Source organism: Myxocyprinus asiaticus, chromosome 6 (genome assembly GCF_019703515.2).
Source record: "Myxocyprinus asiaticus isolate MX2 ecotype Aquarium Trade chromosome 6, UBuf_Myxa_2, whole genome shotgun sequence".
Classification (NCBI taxonomy): Eukaryota; Metazoa; Chordata; class Actinopteri; order Cypriniformes; family Catostomidae; genus Myxocyprinus; species Myxocyprinus asiaticus.
In genome coordinates, this window is record NC_059349.1 from 35,327,422 (window position 1) to 35,353,737 (window position 26,316).

At 38.4% G+C, this 26,316-nt stretch overlaps 1 protein-coding gene across 3 annotated transcripts in view; it reads right to left on the minus strand.

Moving 5' to 3' along the window:
• The window catches only part of LOC127442276 (translation initiation factor eIF-2B subunit gamma-like), a 65,815-nt gene that overhangs the window by 13,159 nt on the left and 26,340 nt on the right, over positions 1-26,316 (minus strand). For all 3 annotated transcript variants that reach the window (XM_051700162.1, XM_051700161.1, XM_051700163.1), the window contains exons 4-6: positions 26,035-26,194; positions 25,362-25,473; positions 7,231-7,320 (exon numbers count right to left, since the gene is read on the minus strand). In XM_051700162.1, the coding sequence (XP_051556122.1) occupies positions 7,231-7,320; positions 25,362-25,473; positions 26,035-26,194 (362 nt within the window). The remainder of the gene's footprint in view (positions 1-7,230; positions 7,321-25,361; positions 25,474-26,034; positions 26,195-26,316) is intronic.

Genomic DNA, 26,316 nt, shown 5'->3' on the forward strand with positions numbered 1-26,316 from the left:
ACATGTGCAAGTGGTAATATACAGTATGTGCAAGGTAGGGGTATGTACAGTTATTTAATTAAATATGAGTGAATTTACATATGTACATGACATACAGTATTTATACATTATTGCACTATGGGAGTTCTGAAGGCAGTTTAATTGTTCATGTGGAAAATGGCCTGAGGGTAAAACCTGTTCTTGTGACTGGATGTCCTGGTGCTGAGTGCTCTGTAGCACAGGCCAGAAGGCAACAGTTAAAAAAGGGAGTGGGCAGGGTGTGTAGGGTCCAAAGTGATTCTACCTGCACCTTTCCTCACTCTGGAGACGTACAGGTCTTAGAGGGTGGTCAGGGGTCACCAATAATCCTCTCAGCAGCCCTGACTGTCCGTTGTAGTTTCATTCTGTCTGATTTGGTAGCTGAACAAAACCAGACATTTAGAGATGTACACAGGACAGACTCAATGACGGCTGAGTAGAACAGAGTCAGCAGCTCCAGTGGCAGGTTGAACCTCAGCTAGAGAAAGAAGTACAACCTCTGCTGAGCCTTCTTCACAATGGTGTCTATGTGGTTGTCCCACTTCAGGTCCTGAGAGAGCAAGCTGTTCAACCTCCCACCTGTATGCCGACTCGTCACCATCGCGGATTAGGCCAATGACCGTGGTGTCATCTGCGAACTTCAGGAGCTTGACAGAGGGGTCCTTTGCAGTGCAGTCATTTGTGTACAGGGAGAAGAGCAGTGGAGAAAGAATGCATCCCTGAGGAGCACCAGTGATAATAATGAGGGTCCCAGATGTGATTTTCCCCAGTTTCACAAGCTGCTGCCTATCTGTCAGAAAGCTACTGATCCACCGACATATTGTGGTTGGCAGAGAGCTGTATCAGTTTGGTTGAGAGAAGATCAGGCATGATGGTATTGAAGGCTGAACTGAAGTCCACAAATAGGATCCTAGCATAAGTCCCAGGTCTGTCAAGGTGTTGCAGGATATACTGTAGTCCCATGTTGACAGCATCATCCACAGACCTTTTTGCTCAGTCAGCAAACTGAAGGGGGTCTAGCAGGGGTCCAGTTATGTCCGTCAGGTAGGCCAAAACTAGTTTCTCAAATGACTTCATGACCACAGACGCGAGAGTGACTGTGTTTTTGTTTTTTTTTGTTTTTTTTGGGGGGGTAATGATGGTGGAGCATTTGAAGCAGCAGGGAACTTCACACTGCTTCAATGATCTATTAAAGATCTGTGTGAAAATGGGGGCCAGTTGGTCAGCACAAACTTTCAGACAGGCAGGTGAGACACCGTCTGGGCCTGAAGCTTTATAACACCATTTACAAAAATGTACGAAAAAGCTATTTTTTATTTATTTATTTTTTTTTACAGGGTGTGTCGTTTTTTTTTCTTTGCCCGACGATGAAATGCCCTGACCAATAAAATATAAGCTTTGGATCAAGTGTCAGGGACCACTGCAGTTACCAGAACCAGTGCAGCTGGTGGCACTAAAGCACAGAAAGCTGTTTTGACCACCAATACTAAACACTAATGTAAATCGTGAAAGAAATCCTAAACAAGCAGTGAGGATGTGTATTTCATTTGCATCAAATGCCATAAAAACTGTAAAAAAAAATAAAAAATAAAAAATAATTATCATATGGGTTCTCTTAACATGTAAATTACATTGATGCATCACTGCCTTGCATCCCCTACAAAAAACTTGCTGATCTTACGTGGATTGTCTTATTCATATTGCTGAATAATGTATTTCATATTGCTGCATTTAATCTTACGTGAGTTCTCTTATATCCCTAATATAATTTATATTGCAGCCTCTTTTCCATTGTATCACTTTTTAAATAAACTACTTTATGTATTCGCCAAATATTAATAATATTAATACTATTGCTGTGACTTGCAGTGCACTGTGCCTTTGTATACCAAAAACGTGGTGGTGTCTCCATAAAATTATGTAATCAATATTGCTATGCTATCACTAAGTCGTTAACAGTAAAGTATCTTATAATGGGTCAGACTGAAGATGGGTTTTGTGTTTAGATACCGTCATGATTAATTCGTAACATGATGAGTTTTGAGCAAATGTATAATACAAGTAGATATACATGGCAATAAGGTACAATCAGTACTGTTCTGATTAAAAATATTTGTTTGTATTACATGTGTGCATTACCAAGTGATTATAAACTCAGACTGTGTCTGCATGATAATACTGTCAGTCAACTTGTCCAGCAGGTGAATTGCAATAGTTTGTGAAAGTGTCTCGAATGTTTTCTTCCTCGTTGAGAAAATAAACAACACACTCGTCATTGCTGCTGCAGCTTTAGAGAGATGCGGTTTTATTTTATTGTTCGTCTCGCTAGAGAACTCGCTTGTCTTTCGGTGCTTTGAGCCACCTACCATACTGGGTTCAAATTGATTGCCGATTAGCAACACCTTTTGTAAAAGGCATGAATGTGCTAACAGCGATCGTTCGCTTCGCCTTTTAATGTGAAAGGACCATTTCTGACTCACTTTTTTCCAAATATTTTTTCGCTGCACTGTCCTGTTCCTAAGTTGGGTTGCACATGCACACATTTTCGGTTTAAAAAGATAAAACAGCCACCCTAGTGTCCATATAAAAAACAAATGCACATCATTTCTGTACCAAAGCAGAATACATCAATAAAGAGCTTTTTAGAGTCTCAAGTGTTACATATGTGCTGTCAGCAAACCTCAAGACATTGCCCCTCATAATAGAGCATGTCAGTGTGGGTTTTTCCAATGTAAAATGCCCTCCAAAAAAAAAAGAAAAAAAAAAAGAAAAAGACAAGTAACCATTTTTTTTATATATAATTTATGATGTCCTAAACAGTTAAAACTGAATCATGGTTTGAAAACATATAAGCTTGAGAAATCAGTAAATTTGAACAATTCAGAATCTATGCCATATCCTTAAATCAGTCTCTCTCTCTCTCTCTCTCTTTATTTTCTTTTAGGCAAGATTAAAATTTCCATCTGAATGCCTAGAGAGAAACAACAGTTACTATGTCCATTTTCTCCTTCAGTACGCCATAGCACTGCAGGCTCAAGGGCGACAGAGAGAGAGAGAGAGAGAGAGAGAGAGAGAGAGAGAGAGAGAGAGAGAGAGAGAGAGAGAGAGACCAAGAGAGACGAAGGGAGGGAGGATGAACAGAAAAAAAGAATGTAAACGAGAGAGAAAAGGCAGCATAAAAAAGTCAAACTACTTTGATGAGAGAAAGTGGGGAGAGGGGAGAGGAGGGGTTTAGGGGGCAGATTAGATGAAATGATATTTATATCAGGGGGAGAGCAAATTAAAATGTCACAGCGGAGAGAAGCCCCTCGCTTTTCTGAAGTCTGTAAGAGGGAGAGGACCTAAGAGAGGCCATGCATGGCACCACTTTACAGCAGGCTGCCCGGCCTCACAATGTCAGTTACAGGAGCACAAAGGGGACTGAAGGGGAAGGGAAACCGAGGGCTATTGGAGAGGATGAATGGAGAGCTGAGGGAGGAATGAAGGGGTGGACTGTAGAGGACACAGGCCGACTGCAGGATTAGAGATGCTGCCGTTTGAGAGAAAGACTAGGAGTGAAAACGGTGCTGATAAGATGCTTGCAAAGAAGCACTGAGAGCATTTTTTGTTATTCCATTAAAGGAATATTTCACCCAAAAATGAAAATTATTTCATCATTTAATCACCCTCATGCCATCCCAGATGTGAATGACTTTCTTTTTTCTACAGAACAAAAACAAAGATTTTTCGAAGAATATCTCAGCTCTGTAGGTCCATACAATTACATTTACATTTATTCATTTGGCAGACGCTTTTATCCAAAGCGACTTACAAAAGAGGAAAACATAAGTGAATCATCTTAAGGAGACAGTGGTACGAAAAGTGCCATATTACAAAGTTTCACTAGCATCAGAATAGTATTCAAAACAGAATAAAGTGCAACAGGATTTTTTTTTTTTTTTTAAATGACTGGTTAAGTGCTCATGGAAAAGATGTGTTTTTAGTCATTTTTTGAAGACAGAGAGTGAGTCAGCTTCACGGATGGAGTTGGGAAGGTCGTTCCACCAATGTGGTATGATGAAGCCGAAAGTCCGGGAAAGTGTTTTGGTGCCTCTTTGTGTTGGTACAACAAGGCGACGTTCCTTAGCCGACTGCAGGCTTCTAGTGGGCGCGTAGCTCTGCATAAATGTTTTTAGGTATGCTGGAGCAGACCCAGTGACTGTTCTGTATGCCAGCATCAGAGCCTTGAATTTGATACGTACATCAACCGGCAGCCAGTGGAGAGAGACAAGGAGTGGTGTAACATGTGCTCTCTTTGGTTGATTAAAGACCAGACGTGCTGCTGCATTCTGGATCTTTTGCAGGGGTCTAATTGCACATGAAGGGAGGCCTGCAATGAGAGCGTTACAGTAGTCCAGTCTAGTTATGACAAGTGACTGGACAAGCAGTTGTGTGGCATGTTCAGAGAGGAAGGGTCTTATCTTCCTGATATTGTAGAGTGTAAATCTATATGATCTTGCGGTCTTTGAGATGTGGTCTGTGAAATTTAGCTGTTATCGATGGTTACCCCTAGATTTCTGACCGATTTGGAAGGTGTTACTGTAGTTGCACCCAGCTGCACAGTGATGTTGTGTTCAACAGCAGGGTTGGCTGGAAAGACGAGTTCAGTCTTGGCTGGGTTGAGTTGCAGGTGGTGCTCCTTCATCCAGACCGAAATGTCTGCCAGGCAGGCAGAAATTCGAGCAGTCACTGTGGTGTCGTTGGGCTGGAAAACAAGTAGAGTTGCGTGTCATCAGCGTAGCAGTGGTAAGAGAAACCATGTGTCTGAATGATGGGTCCCAGTGATGTTGTGTATATAGAGAAGTGGCCCAAGCACTGATCCCTGATGTACCCCAGTGAGTAGCTGATGTGGCTTGGATACCTCACCTCTCCAGGCTACCTTGAAGGACCTACCTGAGAGATAGGCGTTAAACCAGTCAAGCACAGTTCCTGTGATGCCCAGAGAGGAGAGGGTAGAGAGTAAGATCTGATGGTTGACTGCGTCAAAGGCTGCAGAAAGGTCCAGCAGAATCAGGACGGATGATCTGGATTCAGCTTTCGCCCGTCTCAGCGACTCAGTGACAGACAGCAGGGCAGTCTCGGTGGAGTGTCCACCATACAATGCTAGTGAATGGTGATCAGCATTTAAATCTCCACAAAGCACAAACAGTAGTAAAAGAAATACATATGACTCCAGTGGTTAAATTAATGTCTATAAAGCAATACGATCACGTTGGGTGAGAAACAGATCAATATTTAAGTTCTTTTCACTATAATAGTTTATTTTTGGTTGCTCTACAATGCGCATTAATGAGAGGACCGAGTTCACACAGCCTCTCGTGTGATAAAAACGCGTTGGCATGTTCACGCGAGAACTGATCCATTACAACTGGAATTGCAGCTTGGTTTATTTACAACAGAACGCTGTTCACAATCTTCATTGGTTTTCTTTTTCATTTGAACATACCAACACACTTACATCACGCAAGAGGCTGCGTGAACTCTGTCCTCTCTTGAACGTGCACTGGAGAGCGACCAGAAGTAAACAACTGTAGCAAGAAGGACTTAAATATTGATCTGTTTCTCACCTATAGCAATCATATCGCTTTAAAAGGCATTCATTTAACCACTGGAATTGAATGGATTACTTTTACTACGACTGTCTGTGCTTTTTGGAGCTTTAAAGTGTTGATCAGAGCTGAGAATGTCTTCTAAAAATTTTCGTTTGTGCTCAGCAGAGGAAAGAAAGTCATTCACATCTTGGATGGCATGAGGGTGAGTAAATGATGAGAGAATTTTCATTTTTGGGTGAACTATCCCTTAAAGGCATAAAAAATAAAAATGGTTTTATACACTATAGTGTGATTTTCAAATACTAATAATGACCTGATTTCAGGTCAGAAAAAACTCCAAGACAATGTGAGATTAAAATTGACCCTATTGACTTTCTTAAAGCTGATGTGTTATTTCTTCCAGCTTAATATGCAAAGTCAACTATAAGTAAGCCATTTGTAGGTTGATTTCACCTGAAAGTGTAAAACTGTGGCACTACTAAAATAGTCCTCTGTTTGTTTGAGAATCTAGTCCAGTCAAACTCAGCAACATTGGCTTGACTAATAGTGTATGTTGGGGCAGAAGTATCTGTTTGTAAAAACCAATGGAAGACGGGGGAGTTTTCTGTAATCTGTTTGAGAACAGAGACTATTTCTGAAATTCTTTTTGGTGATGTTAGTGCTGCAGAAATTAGGCTACACACATCAGCTTTAATAAATGTCTCTGGTTTTACTGCATAATTCATCAGTGTTCATTACTGTTTTTGTAATCTTTAATCAAAATGTATCAACTTTCTCCATCTCCGATACAATTTGTTAAAAATAAATGTAATTATGGAGAACGCAAACAAGACAGGTCAGACTGATCCTGGGTCCCCATGAGCACACACAATACCCACTAAACCACAGCTCTGACTAATGTATCCAAAGGTATGAGTAGCAAAAAAAATTATTCAGCAACAATTTCAAAGCCTAATTTTCATGATCCAATCAAATCACAACAAATAAAATTAAAAATGTAAATTATTTATTTCCCATACATTTTTTCACTTAGAAATAAATTACAGTATGGAAGTTAAATACATTGTGAATGCTCTTTAATTATGTCTTTAAGTGGGGTTAATAGACAGAAAACTAATTTAATTAAGCATCATCACCAGGGGAAAAACATTTATTATGACCACCCTGATTATCTTATCACCCTGATATCAACTGATAATCCTAAAATATTAAAACAAAGTTAAAGGCATAGAAAGACTTTGTGTCAGATGTGAGATTAGGGTTAACATATAACTGCAACCCCAAATTCACAGGGGGTGCAGACAAGCATTATCCTTTTAGGTGGCACATTGTAAAACAACTTAACACCTCCAAGGAAAAACATCTGACCAGCTCAAGGGCACGCACACACACCCCACTAAAATACATGTATACACATGGCCACACATAAAAACACAAGTACACAAACATACACACACTGTAAAATGTCATATATTCCTTTTTAACTGTTAAAAATGGCTGTAGTAGCTACATCTTAAAATCCCCATAAAAGTAAGAGTGAATGTTATGGTACAATATGCAGACAGGCAAAGACAGACACAGAGTTGTGAAATTCCTGTTGCACTGGGAAATACCAACTCACTTGTTGTTTACTAAGAAATCAACCACAGATCTCTTCAGGCAGTACAGGTGGGCATCCAGCAGGCCTGTTTTGATGAGCATTCTGGGATGTCTGAAAGAGTGACACAAACAAAAGTGTAAGTAAAAGGCAAAGAACCAGGAAGAGAGAGCAGTGAAGACAGCAAATAAAAAATAATGACAGTAAATGTGTCGCAGAGAGATTGTGGCTGCACCAGTACATCGTGCAGGGTAAATATGGAATGTGTCTTTGTGCTTGAGGGCGAAACAAAGTAAATACATAACAGCTTTGACAAAAAACATTGTTAGGCACACTGCTACCCTGGTTTCCTCAGATGTTATATAATTAGACTATATAGCTTGCCTTTACGTTCCATGCAGCCTTTAATTTTCCTGTCTCACTCCCACTCTAATTGGTCTATTTGAGGCTCTGTTAGAGTGCTATAATGACCCCCAAAATAAGAATAATAAGTGAAACACTTGTGAGGTGACATGAAAGAGATGGAATGTGGTTGCATATTTAATTTGTCTCCAATAAGAATGTTAAAATGTAAAAGGTGAAGAAAAAAAAATTACCAACTACTCCATTCACTTTTTTGCATCACAAACGTTTACATCACGGCTGCCATGGCAACCTATGCCGGATTATGGTTGCTGCCACAGCTCACGAGTAGTGAGATGTCAGGCGCTCCATCAGACCCCCCAGATGGTTTTATAGGCTGCCATTGACATGAAAATGCTCCTGGAGCCCCTCCACAGTGCCACAAAAGGCCCACAAAATGGCTGCCCTGGGGCCAGAGCATTTTACGTGGAAAAAGAGTTCAGTGCATCGTGACGGACAAGACAAAGTGTTACTGAATGCAAAGCAGAGTGGACAGCAATGAGAGTAAAGCTGTCAAAAGTATGTGAGGACTTCCAGTCACATCCACATGCAAAACACAGTGTCTGGAGAGATGAGTTATTACAGCAAGTTTACTGGGTCATGGTTTTGTAGAATGGCCTCAATTCAAGATGATGCAAAGTCCATCAAGCGGCAGTGCAAAGTTTATACGGTGGGGTTCAAAAGTCTACATTGAAAATCTGGGATGCAATATTAAATTTAAACCTGGAAATAAAAATAATTTAGGATTTTGAAAACATTTCTACACTATTTCTAGATCACCAATCATGTCAACAAATTTGTGACACTGACCATGTTAATGCCTTTGTGCAAGGTTTAGAATTTCTTGCTTCCATTGCAGCACACAAGATGCTCTTTGGTCACTGAGTCAATGCCAGCTTGAGTGCATGCTGTCAATTAAGGATTAAATTGCCCCAAAATTTAATTTTTTAATCACTCAAAATAAAAAATGTAAGAATATTACTTACCTTAAAATTCTTTCATAATTTACTCATATTAATGTAATTTCCAAGCTATTATGACTAACATCCTTCTTTGAAACACAACAAGAAACAGAGTTAGAAATTGTTTTCCAGAGGCATTTTTTTTTTTTACTTCACATGGGCATATTTTTTTCCTAACCATGTACAAGTTGTCAAATACTTACATTTACATTTATTCATTTAGAAGATGTGTTTACCCAAAGCGACTTACAAAATGAGGAAGGATACAACATAAGCAGTTTATCTTAAGGAGACAGTAACACGAAAAGTGCTGCATTACAAAGTTTCAACTGCATCAGAAAAGTACTAGGCAAAACAAAGATTAGTGTGCAACAAGAATTTCTTTTTTTTGAAATACATTTTTAATTGGTGTGTATAGTCAAGTGCTCATGAAAAAGTTGTGCCTTCAGCCATGTTTGAAGACAGAGAGGGAGTCTGTTTCATGGATGGAATTGGGAAGGTATTTCCAACATCGAGGTACAGTGAAGCCGAAAGTCCGGGAAAATTATTTTTGTGGCTCTTTGTATTGGTACCATAAATGAACTTCAATTTAGTAAGTCACTTTTTCATACAATGTATTTAAATGTATTGAATTCATTACCTCTTCCCCATACAATTAACTCAACATCATCTCATATTTTATGCAATAATATGTATAACCAGGCCTAAAATGGCATATTAAGAACTAATTTATCAGTTTTCAGACGTTATAAATAAAAATACAGAGTAATTATTACAGGTGCATTTGTTGCCCCCTTAGGGGCATTTTTTTACTCATTTTCTATGGCACTTTAGCCCAGAGTTCCCCTTAATGTCTGCCCATGACTGGAGAAATGTTGGAGAATGTTGATGCTGACATTCTAAAATTTAACCTAACATCTCGTTTTGTGCTCAATGGAAGAAAAAAAGTTAAATGGATTTGGAAAGAAATGTGAGTAAATAATTACAGTTTTTGGGTCAACTATCCCTTTAAAAGCTGGGGTATTCCAAATACTAAGAAATTTTGAAATTCGTGTCAATTTGTCAATTCTTTCACTCAAAACTTTTCACTCAAATTGTTATGCTGATACTATAATGTAAAAGCAATGTAAAAAAAAAAAATTTAATTAGAAAAATGGACTCTTTTGAACACTACAGTATACAGAAAATACTACCACCTGTAGTAATGCAGTGCTTGGCTGCTCTATACCATGCAGCCTGCTTTAAACACAAAACAGCCCCCCACTCCGACATTTACGAAACGAGAAGGTAAGAGAACCATCTCATCTATAGAGCTGTACTGCTTCCCTCCACCAGATGACACACAGACAGCCTGAAACACTACAGTATTTACTCACCCAAATCTCAAAAACAGACTCACAGTGTGTAAATCAGGGCGTGCGTGGGGACGGGTGTATGTGTGGATACATTACATATGAGTTATGATGACACTGAGACGTTCCATTAGGCAGCAGTTGCTGGATTCCTGAAAAGCAGGAAAAGTGCATGCAGAGACAGAAGAACACTCAGATGTTCTCGGCTACATATGGCACCAATGTGCTTGGCTCACACACGCAGCTAGTGCTAGCAGACTGCAGGGAGAGATCCAGAGGAGGTGAAGAATGAACAAAGGCATGATTTATGGGAACACCCAACACGTGACATCATGGTTTGGCACCTGCGGGCAGGAGAGCGAGTGAATCAGAGAGAGAAAGAGAGAGAGAGAGAGAGAGAGAGAGAGATGGGCTGAATGAAGGAATGATGAGTAATAAATATGGATACTTGTGGTTTCGGAGGAGGAATGAGTGGTAAAGAGAGAGTGGCAGAGGGGCAGGAGGAAAACGGCGCAGTCAAACATAGAGCAACAGGTGTTGTTTATAAAGTGAGAACACTACAAGGCTCACAGAGCAAACCCTAACCACAAATTATTCCTATTCATTCAAACTATTCACTACTATGTTGTGCAACTAGATTTCTAGAGAAAATGCGAGTGGTGCTTGCCTGTGCAAAACTTGCAAAGAAATTGCTATGTGGTTGCTAAGGTCTTCTATGGTGTTACTATGTGGTTGGTAACCGGCTGTACCAAATGGTGGCCAGGGCACTGCCATGTGGTTGCTAAGGTGTTCTGGCAGGTTGCTAGGTAGTTACTTGTTGGAGCAAGTCAAAAGAGACCATATCACCATGTCTCTATGATATTGTCCCTAGATATGGTTTAGGTTCCTCCTTTAATGTAATTCAATGTGCATCCTTCAAGGCTAGTTAATACTAGCTCCTTTCTAAGTCTGATTGCTTAGAAAAGTGAAGCCCACACGACTGAAACTCGTCTCCTTCTATGTTTTGAGTTGGCGACAGGTCTGAGACTATAAGTTTAAGATCATGCGACCAGAAGTCTCAGATTGCATGACAAACGGTCGTGTAGTGTTCACACTCCTGCAACTCAATCAGACTAGTTGCAGACGCTATGATGGATTTCAAACCTTGCTTTTGCAAAAGATGCTTTTACATTATAGTATCAGCATAACAATTTGAGTGAAAAGTTTTAGTGAAAGAATTGACAAATTAACATGAATTTCAAAATTTCTTAGTATTTGGGATACCCCAGCTTTTAAAGGGATAGTTTGAAATCCCAAAACATAATTACAAAACATATGTCTCCCAACCATTGTCTCGTCAATACGGTCAGTTATTTTTCTTATTTCTTCCCGTTCTGTGCAAATAAGTAAAAAACAGACACTAGCCATTCCATGTTGGTTGTTGACATGTTTTCACGAATAAACTCTCCCGTTGCTATGTGTGTGAGTTTGTGAATGAATCATGGGATTGTAGCATCAGTCGGGGACGAATGGCTGAGTAGTTGATACAACCAGTGTAGTTTGCGCACCAACACAAAAAAAGACTGAGTCGTTAAGTGTGTGCAAGGTGCTCACTGCAAGTCTTGTAGCATGCACTTGGGTTTACACGCTTAAGTTAGTAAATAAAATAGCTTTTCACTATTGTATCCATTAGTATTATTATTTTTATTATTCAGGCTGGGAGTCTATAGCAGCCCTATGAACCATACATAAGAAAATTATTACATTTGGCACACTGATAGGGGTGGGTATGAATAGTCCATTTTTCCAACATCAGCCATATAACCTCTCCACCATTTTGAATTTGATGAAAAAGTAATGTATATTTTAAACACTTTGTCCGATTTCAAAGAAAATAGGAAGGGGTCTTCGACATCATGTCCTGAGGGTACCTAAGCAGTTTGGAGACAGCGCCACATAGTGGTCAAAATGCTTAGCCAATTTAAATGAAACTTTTAACGTATCATTGCTTCATTATTCTAAGTCTTCTGATATTGGCAGATATACACATATAAATGTATTTTTTATTTTTTTTATTATTTAAAACCTGCTGCTCTCAGTTTGGAATGTATCTTTGGCACTTTTAAGCTGTGTCAACTGAATGGCCCAGTGGTTAACGCTTGGAACACAAGTCAAAAGGTTGGGAGTTTGAGTCCAGGAAAAAGTGGTTTTAAAATTTTTACTTGTGTTGATCTCAGAGTCTTCATATTGTGCTTACTAAAATGCAGACTGTACTTTATTGCGTAAATACTGCTTCAATTAAAAAAATTAAAAAAAATATTGTCAATTTTCCAACATCAGCCATATAACCTCTCCACCATTATGAATTTGATGAAAAAGTAATGTATATTTTAAACGCTTTGTCCAATTTGAATGAAAATTGGAAGGGGTCTTCGACATCATTCCTGAGGGTACCTAAGCAGTTTGGAGTCAGCGCCACATAGTAGTCATAATGCTTAGTTAATTTAAACAAAACTTTTAATGTATCATTGATTCCTTATTCTAAGTCTTCAGAAATTGGCAGAGATACATTTCTAAATGTATATATTATATAATTTTTATAATTTAAAACCTGCTGCTTTCAACTTGGAATGTATCTTTGGCACTTTTGAGCTGTGTCAACTGAATGGCCCAGTGGTTAACGCATTGGAACACAAGTCAAAATGCTGTGAGCTCGAGTCCAGGAAAGAGCCGTTTTAAAATGTGTACATTTGTTGATCTCTGAGTTTTCATATTGTGCTTACTGCAATGCAGACTGTACTTTATTGCGTAATTCCTGCTTCAATTTGAAAAACATTATTCTGTAAATATTTCCAACATCAGCCATATTACCTCTCCGCCATTTCGAATTTTATGAAAAAGTAACCTCCTATGGTATTAAAAAAAAAAAAAATGACACTTTCCTTTGGTATTCAAGGTCATTTTTGACCAGGTTTAAATGTGTAACCCTTTTTTTATAATTATTATGATACAATTTGTTCTTCCCTGAAGAACAAAAAATTATGCATTTCTTTTGGGATTTTATGCTATTTTCATCTTATTTACATGTACATTTCTAAATTTTACCATTAATTTACATATACAAATAAACAACTTTTTTGGAAAAAAATAATAATAATAATAATAAATTAGAACGCACACTTCTATAAGTTGAAACAAAGACAATTGGAGAATGTGACATAAATTGGAGGCAGATTGCTGCCATGTGGAGAACAAAATATAAATAACATGACTTGAAAACCATGTCATGCCAGTAACAGCCAGTAGATGGCTGTAGTCATCTGACAATGGTGTTACAAAGAGAAGACACAGAATAAGCATTTTCTACCAATAATTTTTGAAACATAAAAGTGCAATAACTCAAAGTAAATGCATAATAATTTCAAGAAAATTAACAAAGAAACAGAAATGAACTGCACAATTCTGAAAATTCAATTAGAGTATAAAACAGAAGAATCAGAGTAAACATTCTGCAATTTCAAACTTTGTATAGTAAAAATTTATTTAGCAAGTGAGTGTGTGCGTGTGTGTGTGTGTGTGTGTCAGATTGCTGTCATCAGTTGGAAAACAACAGATGACTTGAACTGGCAACAATGATCAAAACATCTCCAATTATTGATGCCCTGGTTCTGTGTGTGCATGTTCTACATTATGAGTGTGTTATTGTCTCAACCCTTCATTTCTGAGTGTGTATGTTTAGCATTGTGGCTGATTTATTGGTTTTATTTGACCAATGCTAAAAAAAAAAAAAAAAAAAAGCATTGTGTTAAAGTCTCACCAGTTCATTCTTAAGTTTGTGTAAGTGTGTGTGTGTGTGCGTGTGTGTGTGTGAGTGGGTGTTTATGTTTTGCATTGAGGATGTTTTAGAGTCTCACCCTGTAATTTCTGTCTGTTTTCTTTCTGCATTGTGGCTGATATATTTATTGTATTTGACAGATAAAAGAACAAACCAAAAAAACGTTTTTTTTTTCTCGTTTTTTTTAACGACCACTTAGACTTATTGAATTAAGCCCAATCTTTTTTCTTTTTCTTTTTTTGTATGTTCAGATGACAAATGGAGGAAAAGTCACCAAGTCTTGTACTGCTCAGAAAAAAGGAAACCATTTTTATAAAATTTTAAAAATGTTGTCCGATTGTGTGGCACAGTGTATAGAGCTCTGGGTTTCAGTTCAAAGGACTGGGTGAACCCCAATTGGATACCCGCTTCAGCTGGTACAAATGTTGTGACTCTGTTGTGCCAGAGCTCTTTGCAATGTGCCTAGAGAATGGCTTTAGGGATTGGCCCCGATCACCGCTGCTTGCAGCTATCTTTAATTGTCAGAGAAAGGGTCTGGTAGTTAGTAGGGATGTGCAAAACTACCAATTATCATAATCAACTAGTCAATTGGTTGTTTGAACGACTAGTCGGTGTTGAGGAAAATAAAGTATAAATAGGCTCTGTTATGTTCATGTGACTCTGATCAGTTGCCTTTTAGAGTGATATACGAAGGCAATGTTCAGCACTCAACTTAGTGACTAATGGATATTCAACAAATAAATAGACTAAATAAATATAAAATTTTATTGCACAAAACTATCAAAGCAAGAAATAAGACTCCAATACAGAGCAGCACAAAACCGCTTTTGCACACCCTGAATGCATTATGATGCACTTCAATGTAACAGGAGTGTTTTAGGGTGTTTTATTGGCTCCTTTTTAAATCATAATGATAACAGAAATCACCCAAATGGCCCTGATCAAAAGTTTACATACCATTGAATGTTTGGCCTTGTTACAGACACACAAGGTCACACACACAGGTTTAAATGGCAATTTAAGGTTAATTTCCCACACCTGTGGCTTTTTAAATTGCAATTAGTGTCTGTGTATAAATAGTCAATGAGTTTGTTAGCGCTCACGTGGATGCACGTGACGGTGTGGTTGTTTCATCCCCGAATTTTCCACTTCTTAATAAGTGATTGAACAGTACTGACTGGCATTTTCAAGGCTTTGGATATATTTTTATATCCTTTTCTACCCATTACCTTGTTAAATGGGTCTTTTGACAGTTCTTTTCTGCTCCCCATGGCTCAGTATCTAGCCTGCTCAGTGCATCCACGTGAGAGCTAACAAACTCATTGACTATTTATACACAGACACTAATTACAATTTAAAAAGCCACAAGTGTTGGAAATTAACCATTAATTGCCATTTAAACCTGTGTGTGTCACCTTGTGTGTCTGTAACAAGGCCAAACATTCAAGGGTTTATAAACTTTTGATCAGGGCCATTTGGGTGATTTCTTTTACCATTATGATTTAAAAAGGAGCCAAACAACTCTGTGATAATAAATGGCTTCATATGATCACTATCCTTAAATAAAAGACAGTTTTTTTGCATGATCAGTCATATTTTCAAAATCAATGCCAAACTTTCACAATTTCTGCCAGGGTATGCAAACTTTTGAGCACAACTGTATTTAAGCAGTGTAAGACAGAATCAGCTAAATACTTTAATCTCTCCACAGCACCTCATAAATACAGGAATATTGTTGATGCAGTACTTTTCTGTAACAACAACGCATGACTAAACCTAAAGCATTAAAGAGACTGTTCAATGTTAAGCACAGCAAGATATCGTCATGCAAAAACGCTCTCTTATAAGTTGCGTCCCTCAATTAATTTGATAATTGCATCTCCCTTTAAAACTATCCCCCACCTAAAATACTAATGTTAGTAGTTGACCCCACTAATCGACTAGTCAGTTGTTACACAGATAAGTTACACGACTTATACTTCTGATAAGTCGATTAGTCAACCACCCTGGCACATCCCTAGTAGTTAGTGCTAGAGGTCGACCGATAGTGGATTTTACAGATACCGATAACTAAGTTGGGCAGTACCTGTCGATAACAGATTAATCTAATTTAATAAAAAAATAAAAATAACACTCAAAGTAAAATAGTGCTGAACTTTATTACAAAAATAAACAGTACTGACTGAACCATGAAAATGTACTTTTTTTTAATGAAATAAATATATAAATATATGAACTAATATTCTAATTTCTAAATCAACGTTGTTCCTTAGACGACAAGAGGGTGCAATTAATAATTAAACCGTTATATTATTACATAGAACATTCCTATCCTGGCTGTTAAAAAAAGAGCATTTCATTTTCAACTAATGCGCATAAAATAAATAAATTAAAAGTTTTAGTCGGTCCATGTTCTCAAATGTTAAGTCAAAAGTAAAATGAGGGGGAAAACGCTTCAATAGACAGTTCACATGGTGTTACACTTGCACTGATTCCTACTACTCCAGACTCAAGCTTCATAATAACAGTGAAATACCACACTGATTCTTATTCAGTACAATTGTATGTAGAGTAGCAATATTCACAGATAGCTGTTGGTATTTGGCTGAACTCGGAGGTGAAGTGGCTCAGACTACGAGCCCAGGCCAAGGGCTGTTCAAACAGACGGAACACAACAGAATGGAACAGAACGCGAGGATCTCGAGGCACACATTTCCAAGTTGAACATCTTTCCTGACAAAGCATTTAAACAACTCATAGAAACGCTTATAAAGAGAGCAAGACGCAATGGGCATTTTGTTTTTCTATGCAAACGCGTGCTGTTTATTCAGCGTCTCGTGCATGAGCGCCGTTTTTTAGATGATGTGTCTAATTAAAAAGGACTTTAAAAGCATATAGAAACAACTGCTTTCTGTTAAACTGTATTTGTTGCGCTGTGTCTAGCCTTTTTTGGTGCAAGAATGTGATCGATCAGAAGTCATCGTATTACAGTGAAGATAAAAAAAATTATTGAAATCAGATGTGTTTCTGATTTGTTTATACGTTTCTCTCGGCTACATGAAGATATTAATTTGCTTTCTCACATCACTAGCTTTAAATATGCAACTTAGTTGGCTAACGAATTCATAAACGTGACCAGCTGGATATAAACTAATGCAAATAGATGGTAATAGATGGTAGCAATCGTGACATTTAAACGTGGATAGGACTTGCGTGTATTTTTGTCACATGTTCTAACTGCTTGAGGTTAGCTTTAATGTTAGCATCCTTTCAGCCTTGTCGGCAAACATACTGCTGTTCTCTACTAATGCAGCATCTAGTCAACAAATTAATTACTTTATAATGATATAACAATGTGTACTGTAGTGTATGACAACATGTAACAATGTACCTTTTCATTGTTGATGTTTTAAATCTGCATCTGAAGTGTTCCGCTCCATGCAGAGTGTAGTCTCACTTGTCAAAACAAACACCATAAGCCATCAGTGAAGTGCCGCTCTCATACTGTATAACTACAGCGGACCCTACCCAGCTGCTCCAGCACCGGACGCAACGGGGAAAAACTATCGGTGTGGATTTTTGCCCATAATCGATAGTTCCAGAAATCTGTTATCAGTGCCGATTAATCAGCAAAACCGATATACAGTTGAAGTCAGAAGTTTACAGAGCTTTGTGATGGCCACTCCACTACCTTGACTTTGTTGTCCTTAAGCCATTTTGCCACAACTTTGGAGGTATGCTTGGGGTCATTGTCCATTTGGAAGACCCATTTGTGGCCGAGCTTTAACTTCTTGGCTGAAGTCTTGAAATGTTGCTTCAATATATCCACATAATTTTCCTTCATCATGATGCCATCTATTTTGTGAAGTGCACCAGTCCCTCTTGCAGCAAAGCAACCCCACAACATGATGCTGCTACCCCCATGCTTCACGGTTGGGATGGTGTTCTTTGGCTTGCAAGCTTCACCCTTTTTCCTCCAAACATAGCGATGGTCATTCTGGCCAAAAAGTTAATTTTTTCTTTCATCACAACAGAGGACATTTCTCCAAAAAGTAGATCTTTGTCCCCATGTGCACTTGCAAACTGTAGTCTGGCTTTTTTATGGCAGTTTTGGAGCAGTGGCTTCTTCCTTGCTGAGCAGCCTTTCAGGTTATGTTGATATAGGACTCGTTTTACTTTGGATATAGATACCTGTCTACCTGTTTCCTCCAGCATTTTCACAAGGTCCTTTGCTGTTGCTCTGAGATTTGCACTTTTCGCACCAAACTACGTTCATCTCTAGGAGACAGAATGTGTCTCCTTCTGGAGCGGTATGACGGCTGTGTGGTCCCATGGTGTTTATACTTGTGTACTATTGTTTGTACAGATGAACATGGTACTTTCAGGCATTTGGAAATTGCTCCCAAGGATGAACCAGACTTGTGGAGGTCCACAATTGTTTTTTTTCTGAGGTCTTAGCTGAATTCTTGTTATTTTCCCATGATGTCAAGCAAAGAGGCACTGAGTTTGAAGGTAGGCCTTAAAATACATCCACAGGTACACCTCCAGTTCCGTACACCTCCTATCAGAAGCTAACTGTCTAAAGGTTTGACATCATTTTCTGGAATTTTCCAAGCTGCTTAAAAGCACAGTTAACTTAGTGTATGAAATCTTCTGACCCACTGGAATTGTGATATAGTCAATTAAAAGTTGAACAATCTGTCTGTAAACAATTATTGGAAGAATTATTTATGTCATTCACAAAGGAGATGTCCTAAATGACTTATCAAAACTATAGTTTGCTAATATGAAATCTGTGGAGTGGTTAAGAAATTAGTTAGAGTATGTAAACTTCTGACTTCAACTGTATCGGTCGACCTCTAGTTAGTGCATTACTTCCATGTTGACACATACTGCTCATGAGGGTGAAATTTGAAACCGGCTCGCAACATTCCCCGATCTCACTTCCCCTTGCATTTTAAGTCTGTTCTCTACTGTGTCTAACAAAACTTTTTTATCTTGAAGCAACTGTCATGGAATGTCATTTAGCGCAACACTTCACAAAAGTAAGGACCATGATGTGAAACCAAATGTCTGCAATATTTTTTGTCAAATAAATGCAGTAATTTCCTCTCAGAGTCTGTTTCCTCTTGGCGTTCCTTCATGTTGTCCAAGCTGACAAGGATGACAAAAATCTGGGAAAGGCTTCCAGGCTCGCTGAGTGACTCACACTATTAGTTTTAATGGCTTACTAAACAGCCCAGCACAATGAGCAGCGTAGCAGCGCAGTGAGGTCATACGTTGCACAGCGCGCTGTCAACGTCGACATGGAGCCCGAGCAAATTTATCTAGGCTTCTTTGGGTCCGGACGCCCCACAAGACGCAGGGCCTTTGTTCTCTGCTCGCTTGTCTGAATTGACAGGGTAAATAACTAACAGACTGAGAGAGGATGAGAGAGACAGGAACTGACTGGCACTACCTGGGTTTGATGGGTTGGTAAATCTTAGCACAGGACATATGGCTCACACCTACCCCTCAAACATTTGCAGCCAGTTCAGAGAGAATCATGTTTGAGCAGCATGTTTAAAAGAGTGAGCTGGATTACATACCATGTTAAACACTGTTAAACACACACAAAACGAATGAGAAGCAATGTTGACATGCCTTTTCTCTGAGGCGTCTGTGAAATTTTACTGCTTCTTAAGCTGTCGGTGTGAGAAACATGCACAATTGTAAACAATTACAACTGTGTGTGGGAGACAGAGAGACCTCACCTGTCAACAATTTAAGGTGGAAAAAGAAGCAAGATGAATGAGATTAGATTCTGTAGGAAACTGTAAAATCAATTCAAGTGTCAACTAACATCACATGTGTAACACTCTTTCGCCATGTTCTGCCACTACCAAGAGTCTTCAACCCTAGATATTCAACAGGGCCACCTGTTAGATGTCTTTAACCCTTCTACTGTCTTAGGGTCATTTTGACCCGTAAAGATAAATAATCACTTCTAAAAAGTTTTTGGTATTGATAGCAGGCTTTGTGACATTGTCAAGAACATCTAAACAAAAAATAAAAAGTACATTTTCAGTTTTTTATCAAATTTAGTTTAAATAACTTTTTTTTTGTTGTAAGTATTCTATCTGCAGTCTTACATATTTTACAAACCAGTTATGGTCTTTCACCTTAGGCCTTTTAAACATGCTATGCAGCTTTAAATAGTGGTTTTGTAAATATATGAATCTAATTCTGAATCAAATTTCAAAATTTAGCACTTCACACATACTGCTGTTGTGATGGAAGTTGTGTAAATGTGTGAAATATCATGAAATATTCATGTATCTGGAAATGGGACACCAGTTCATGTATCATTTTTTGTGACTGCCGAATTTAACCCAAGGATTACAGGTGAGTACTGTTTTTTAGGAAAAAGGAGGGTTCCTGCATCTTATGATGATGTTATGATAAAAATGTGTCAGTCATCTGCACGACTTGATTTGAATTGTCAAAAAAAAAAGCAAGTTGAGGATTCCGTTAGGACAGAAATGTATAGGATAAAAAAGAGCAGCCTTGAGCCATTGTGAGAGAACAGTGTTTTTACAGGTCTTACAAATAACAAGGAATGACATAACGCATGTGGATTGCACATATAGGCTTTGCTCTGTATAAACACATCGGAGACGACTCAGACAAACAGACCAGAATCCAAAGTACTGTTAAACATTAGCAGACGTCTCTTACCGCATGGAGAATTCCTGTGTCCTTGAAAACAGCAGAAACTCAAAAAGAAGCCTTGGTCTTGAAACATATAGCAAATATGTGACAAGAGTTTGACAAAAAAACAAAACAAAAAAAAGATTACAGATTAAATGGATTGGTCACCCAGGGCGTTCACAATATAGACAAGAACCAATACAGTTTGCATAAAGTTTCTTCACCTCTTCCTTTTATGCCATTGAGTGTGAGGTGCTTACAGCTGTGTGCAAACAAACAAGTTATTGTGTAATATCAAGAACAAACTAGATTTGAATAAGTGAAAAGACAGATTTTGGTTTGCTCCTCCCATAAAGCTATTTTACGACATAGAATGGACCTTATTCACAGTAACGACATCTTACATTTTTGAGAGGAATGACAATAAGGATGTAAGGGATAGAATTACAGTCTCCTTTAATGGGTTGTACTGCTGTTTAAAGTGTTATGGATCGTTCCATATCAGTGTAATATGTGTCTTGAGATAACTCACCTGTATCTGTGACAGTACTATTTAATGTACAGTAATTTCAAATCAGATGATTGCAACATTCCAAAATAGTTGGGGCAGTCAAGTGTTTACCACTGTAAAACATCACCATTTCTTCTAATAACACTTAAGCGTTTAGGCACTAAAGACACAAGTTTAAGTTTAAAAAGTGGAATTTTCCACCATTCATCCATTATGCAAGTCTTCAGCTGCACAATTGTACGGGGTCTTCGTTGCTGTATTGTGTGCTTCATAATGCACCACACATACTCAATTGGAGATGGTCAGGACTGCAGGCAGGCCAATCTAGCACCCACACTCTCCGCTTATTTGGACAGTATGTGGTTTGAAGTTGTCCTGCTGAAAATGCCAGGACATCCCTGGAAAAGACGGTGCTGGATGGCAGTAAATGTTGCTCTAAAATTTGTACATATCTGTCTGCATTAATGGTGCCCTCACAGATGTGCAAGTTACCCATGCCATGGGCACTGACACAACCCTGGCCCATACAGGCACTGGCTTTTGGACCTGACGCTGATAACAGCTTGGATGGTCCTTTTCCTCTTTGGCCCGGAGAACACGAGATGGCTGTGTTTTTCAAAAACTATTTGAAATATGGACTCATCGGACCAAAAAACACAGTTTCACTGTTCTACTTTTCATCTAAGATGAGTCCAAGCCCAGAAGTCGGCAGCGCTTCTGGACAGTGTTGATGTAGGGCTTCTGCTTTGCATAGTAAAGTCTTAACTTGCATCTGTGGATGCAGCGGCAAATGGCGTTGACTACAAAGGTTTATTAAGTAATCCCCAGCCCATGTTCATGATCCATTACAGATGAATGATGTTTTTTTAAGACAGTGATGTCTGAGGGATCAGAGATCACGTGCATTCAGAAGTGGTTTTCATCTTGCCCTTTACACACCGAAATTTGACCAGATTCCTTGAATCTTTGAACTATATTGTGCACTGTAGATGGTGAAATGGCCAAAATACGAAAAAATATTTACAATTTAATATATTTTTATTTTCACATTACACTAATGAGAATTCAGCATTACATTAACTTAATGGTCCAAAAAGTAGGCTACATTTTCTTTATGCAAAATTTAATTCCTTTCTTCGATTTTTGGGTGAAATATGCCCCCGACATGTTCTTGATATGTTTCTTGAGATTCACCTATTGGTTGCTTTTATTAATGTTAATACTTTTTAATACTTGTTCATACTATTGTGAGTATAAGTGCATTAGTCTGGTGGAATACATTTCCAAACATCACAGTACACTGTGTTTGTTTGTTTTCATTCTCCCAGTGCACGGGACAGCACGCTAACAGCTGCTGCAACTCTTCTATTATTGGACAGGATTTACAGTGGCTTAGACACCCCAAAATATTTATGAGCTCCTAACACAGACAACCGCACACAGAGCCCTATCACAGCTCTACTACTCCCAGAGCCCTGACTGTCCCCCTGCACAATTCTGAGCCAAAACCCTCAGAACAAGGAATGGCCGGACCCTCGGCCTCCAGAACCTAAACCACAGGCTCCATGTGAGGAGCTGACAATCTGATGAGCCTTTCCAAAATCAAAGCAACGATGGCATCGGATGACATAAAAACATTAAAAATACAGGGAGGAAAGACAGAAGAGATACTCGGGCAGTTATGTGATACAATACACACTCACTGAGCACTTTATTATGAAAACTATGGTCCTAATAAAGTGCCAGACATGGTCTTCTGCTGTTGTAGCCCATCCGCCTCCAGGTTCGGCGAGTTGTACATTCTAAGATGCTATTCTGCTCACTTCAATTGTACAGAGTGGTTATCTGAGTTACCATATCCTTTCTGTCAGCTCGAACCAATCTGGCCATTCTCCGTTGACCTCTCTCATCAACAAAGCGTTTCTGTCTACAGAACTGCCGCTCACTGGATGTTTATTGTTTTTTGCACCATTCTGAGTATGTTGTGCATGAAAATCCTAGGACATCAGCAGTTACAGAAATATTCAAACCAGCCCGTCTGGCACCATCAATCATGTCACGGTCTAAATCAATGAGATCACATTTTTCCCCATTCTGATGGTAGAAGTGAACATTAACTGAAGCTCCTGACCCATATCTGCATGATTTTATGCACTGCACTGCTGCCCCATTATTGGCTGATTAGATAAATCGCATGAATAAGTAGGTGTACAGGTGTTTCTAAAAAAGTGCTCAGTACGTGTATGTGATACATTACATACCTTTGAACTATCCACATATAGTTTAAGGTACACTAATTGTTTTTTCTATTTAAAGAAGTTTAACCCCTAAAGAAATAGTACTTTTAGAAATTTGTTTAGAGATATGTTTAAAATTATGTCGAGATGACAAAAAAAGCTCTTTTATTCTACATTGGGGTGGTCTTAAATCATGGTCCTCCCCATTATCATACACATTATCAGTTGCAGGAATACATTACTCATGGTTGACCAATACATTTCTACAATGTCATCTGCAACTGAAAATTTTGCTTTGTACTGATGCTGCATCTTTGCTGATAAGTGTCAGTAGAAAGGTTAAGACCACTGTTGCATTGTTGTTTAGACAAATAAAAGCAACTGAAACACCTTTAAACAGGTATCCTTTCAAAAGAAGACAAGTTACACAAATAAGCCGTATGGTCAGACCACATATACTTATGTGAAGTGATCTTGTCATATGATATGGTCAGCAGTGTCATTTCATCTAGAAAGAGTAAGTAAAAGAGTCATTTGATTGTGAAAAAATTAGTAAATTAGTAGTAAAAAATAGGAATAAACTGGCACTTAAACATGAACTTATTAAACTTTGACAGATGAGGGAAATAGGCTATTGAAATCAAGTACATTGCACAGGATCAGATAGTTTAAACAATTTATGTTCCCATAGTCCTTGAGGTAAGAAATAATAGACATAGCTCCAAAACTTGTCTATTATTAATTATAAAACCTCAGACACAGAGAAAAACCAAAGAAAAGAGAAAACAGTGAGAGAAAGGGAGAGCAGAAAGGCCAAGGAGACCTCAGCATGGGTCAGGAGGGAAGGAGGTTGGAAAAAAGGTACAATCAACAGTTAAGAAAGGCAGCCGCCTGGTGAAGCAGGGCTAACAGGCCAGCACAGAGGAGGCCCTGGTTTTATTTAGCCAGCCCACATAAACACTGGGTCATCGCACTGTTCTGAGGGAACGGCACCTCCTTCAGCCCACTGCTATGAGGGCAGTAGCCTTAAGGCCTTTTCACAAGTGCAAATCTTTGGCATGACATTTACATTTACATTTATTCATTTGGCAGACGCTTTTATCTAAAGCGACTTACAAGAGAGGAAAACATAAGCGAATCGACATGCATGGCAAACTTTTAAATGGAAACAATGCATCTCTCTATGAACTTCTTCACAAAGGGTTAGGCTGTGCCACTTTATTTTAAGGGATAGTTTATACAAAATGAGCCTAAATCACTATTCACTTTCATTTAGGGCTGCGATTATTTTGATAATCGACTATCTAACGATTATTAGAATGTCATTATAACCTACAGTATATGTTAATTGCTAATAATCATAGGACATTACTTTAAAGGCTCACACAGCTGATGTTATTTTTCATTTAGTATTTAATTTAACATGCTATGCCAACATGTAAACTACATGCTTTAGTTATATAACATGTTATATTTACATGCTATTTTTTTATCATGTTTATAATTTGGTTTATTATTATCATTCTGTTAGTTTTATTATTTATTTTATTTATTTTCAAAAAGGAGACTTTTTTACATATACTTCCATAAAAAAAAAATGGTTTTAAGTTTCAATTATAATAAAGCATTTGTTCAACTAAAAAAATAAATAAAGAAAACTTCTGTTTTCACTCCTTTAAAGGTCATTGTAACTGATAATAATAATTGTGTAATACCGTATGCCGTGATATTTTCTGAGACTGTTATCGTACCGTAAAAATCTCATACTGTTGCAACCCTAGCTACCATTTTAGGAAAAGTGCCAAATTATGTACATGGTTTAATAAATTAGCAATTCATCAACATGTATGATATACATTTTAAGATTTGGATACATTTGCTGTGACGTAAAATAAAGTTTACCTTCCATGTAGAAATTTTACTTTGATGTACAAAAAAACGAAAATGCATCATTTGTTTCTCTCGCTCATGGGCAACTGTATATTATGGGCCCTTTCTAAAAATATGGTCACAAGACAAATATTGTGCACAGTGTCCTAGATAAAGGGGGTGACACAGCTTACCCACACAGACACATCTTCCCCCATGTTGGATTTGGTGTGCCTGCTGGCATTATAAAACTACCAGTAATTAGAAGAGAAGTGTAGTGCTAGAACAGAGTGTACCTGAAGTTATGTTGACACTTACTTGCGCGTGATGGACTTTCGGAGAACAAGGCCTTCCTCCAGATCTGCCTCGTTGGCCATGAAGAGAAGCCGCTTCCCTGTGCCATCCACGCCAACAAAGTCCCGCTGCTCTCCTGCCACAGGGCACAATTCCAATCTGTCACAGCAAACTCGTAAAACATCACAACAGGACACACACAAAGTTGAACTATATTCTGTCTGAACATAGACTGCTAGTCAACAAACTGAGACATTTGCAGGTGTACAAAAATAAAGTCCATTTTAATATATTTTGAGTTCAATTAGGAAAAGAGGAAATAAATAGTGTTTGGAAACAGCGCAAGAACATTTTTGTTTAAAACACTCGATTCAAAATCATCCTTTTCAACCAAGTAATTAGCTTATCATTGAAAGGCTGACTGCTGGTGTTGATGGAGATGGGCTAGGATTAGTCTCAGCCTCAGACGTCATGCACACGGTACGTTGGCAGTCTGAAGGTCTGGCTACGCGAGACTAGGCTAGGATGGTTGACAAGTTGACGAGTCTGTTCATCCTCTTAAAAGCACTGCTGATACAGTCATCAAAGAAGCACTTGTTCACAAATTCCCTGCCTTAAACAATACATTTCAAGATAATCACTATTGTAGTTTTATATTTATTGTAGTTTATCAACTTATTAAACAGCATTTATGTACCTGCTTTCTTCTTGCCCTTCTGGCCAGGGACTGTCTCTGTGAATTCATGCACTTTGCTCATGAGCATCGACAGTGTGGCGTTGTGGGCACGGAAGAGGTCCACAACCTCATGCAGGGCTACGTCAGTTATCAAATCACAGCTCACCACCAAAATGTTTGTCTGCAGGAAAATAAATGCAAAAGGTTGTACAAATCAGCTATTCCACACACAATTTGATTATAATGCCAAATGGAAGAGCAGTGTGTTCCGTACACATAATTAAAACGATTACTTTGAGGTTT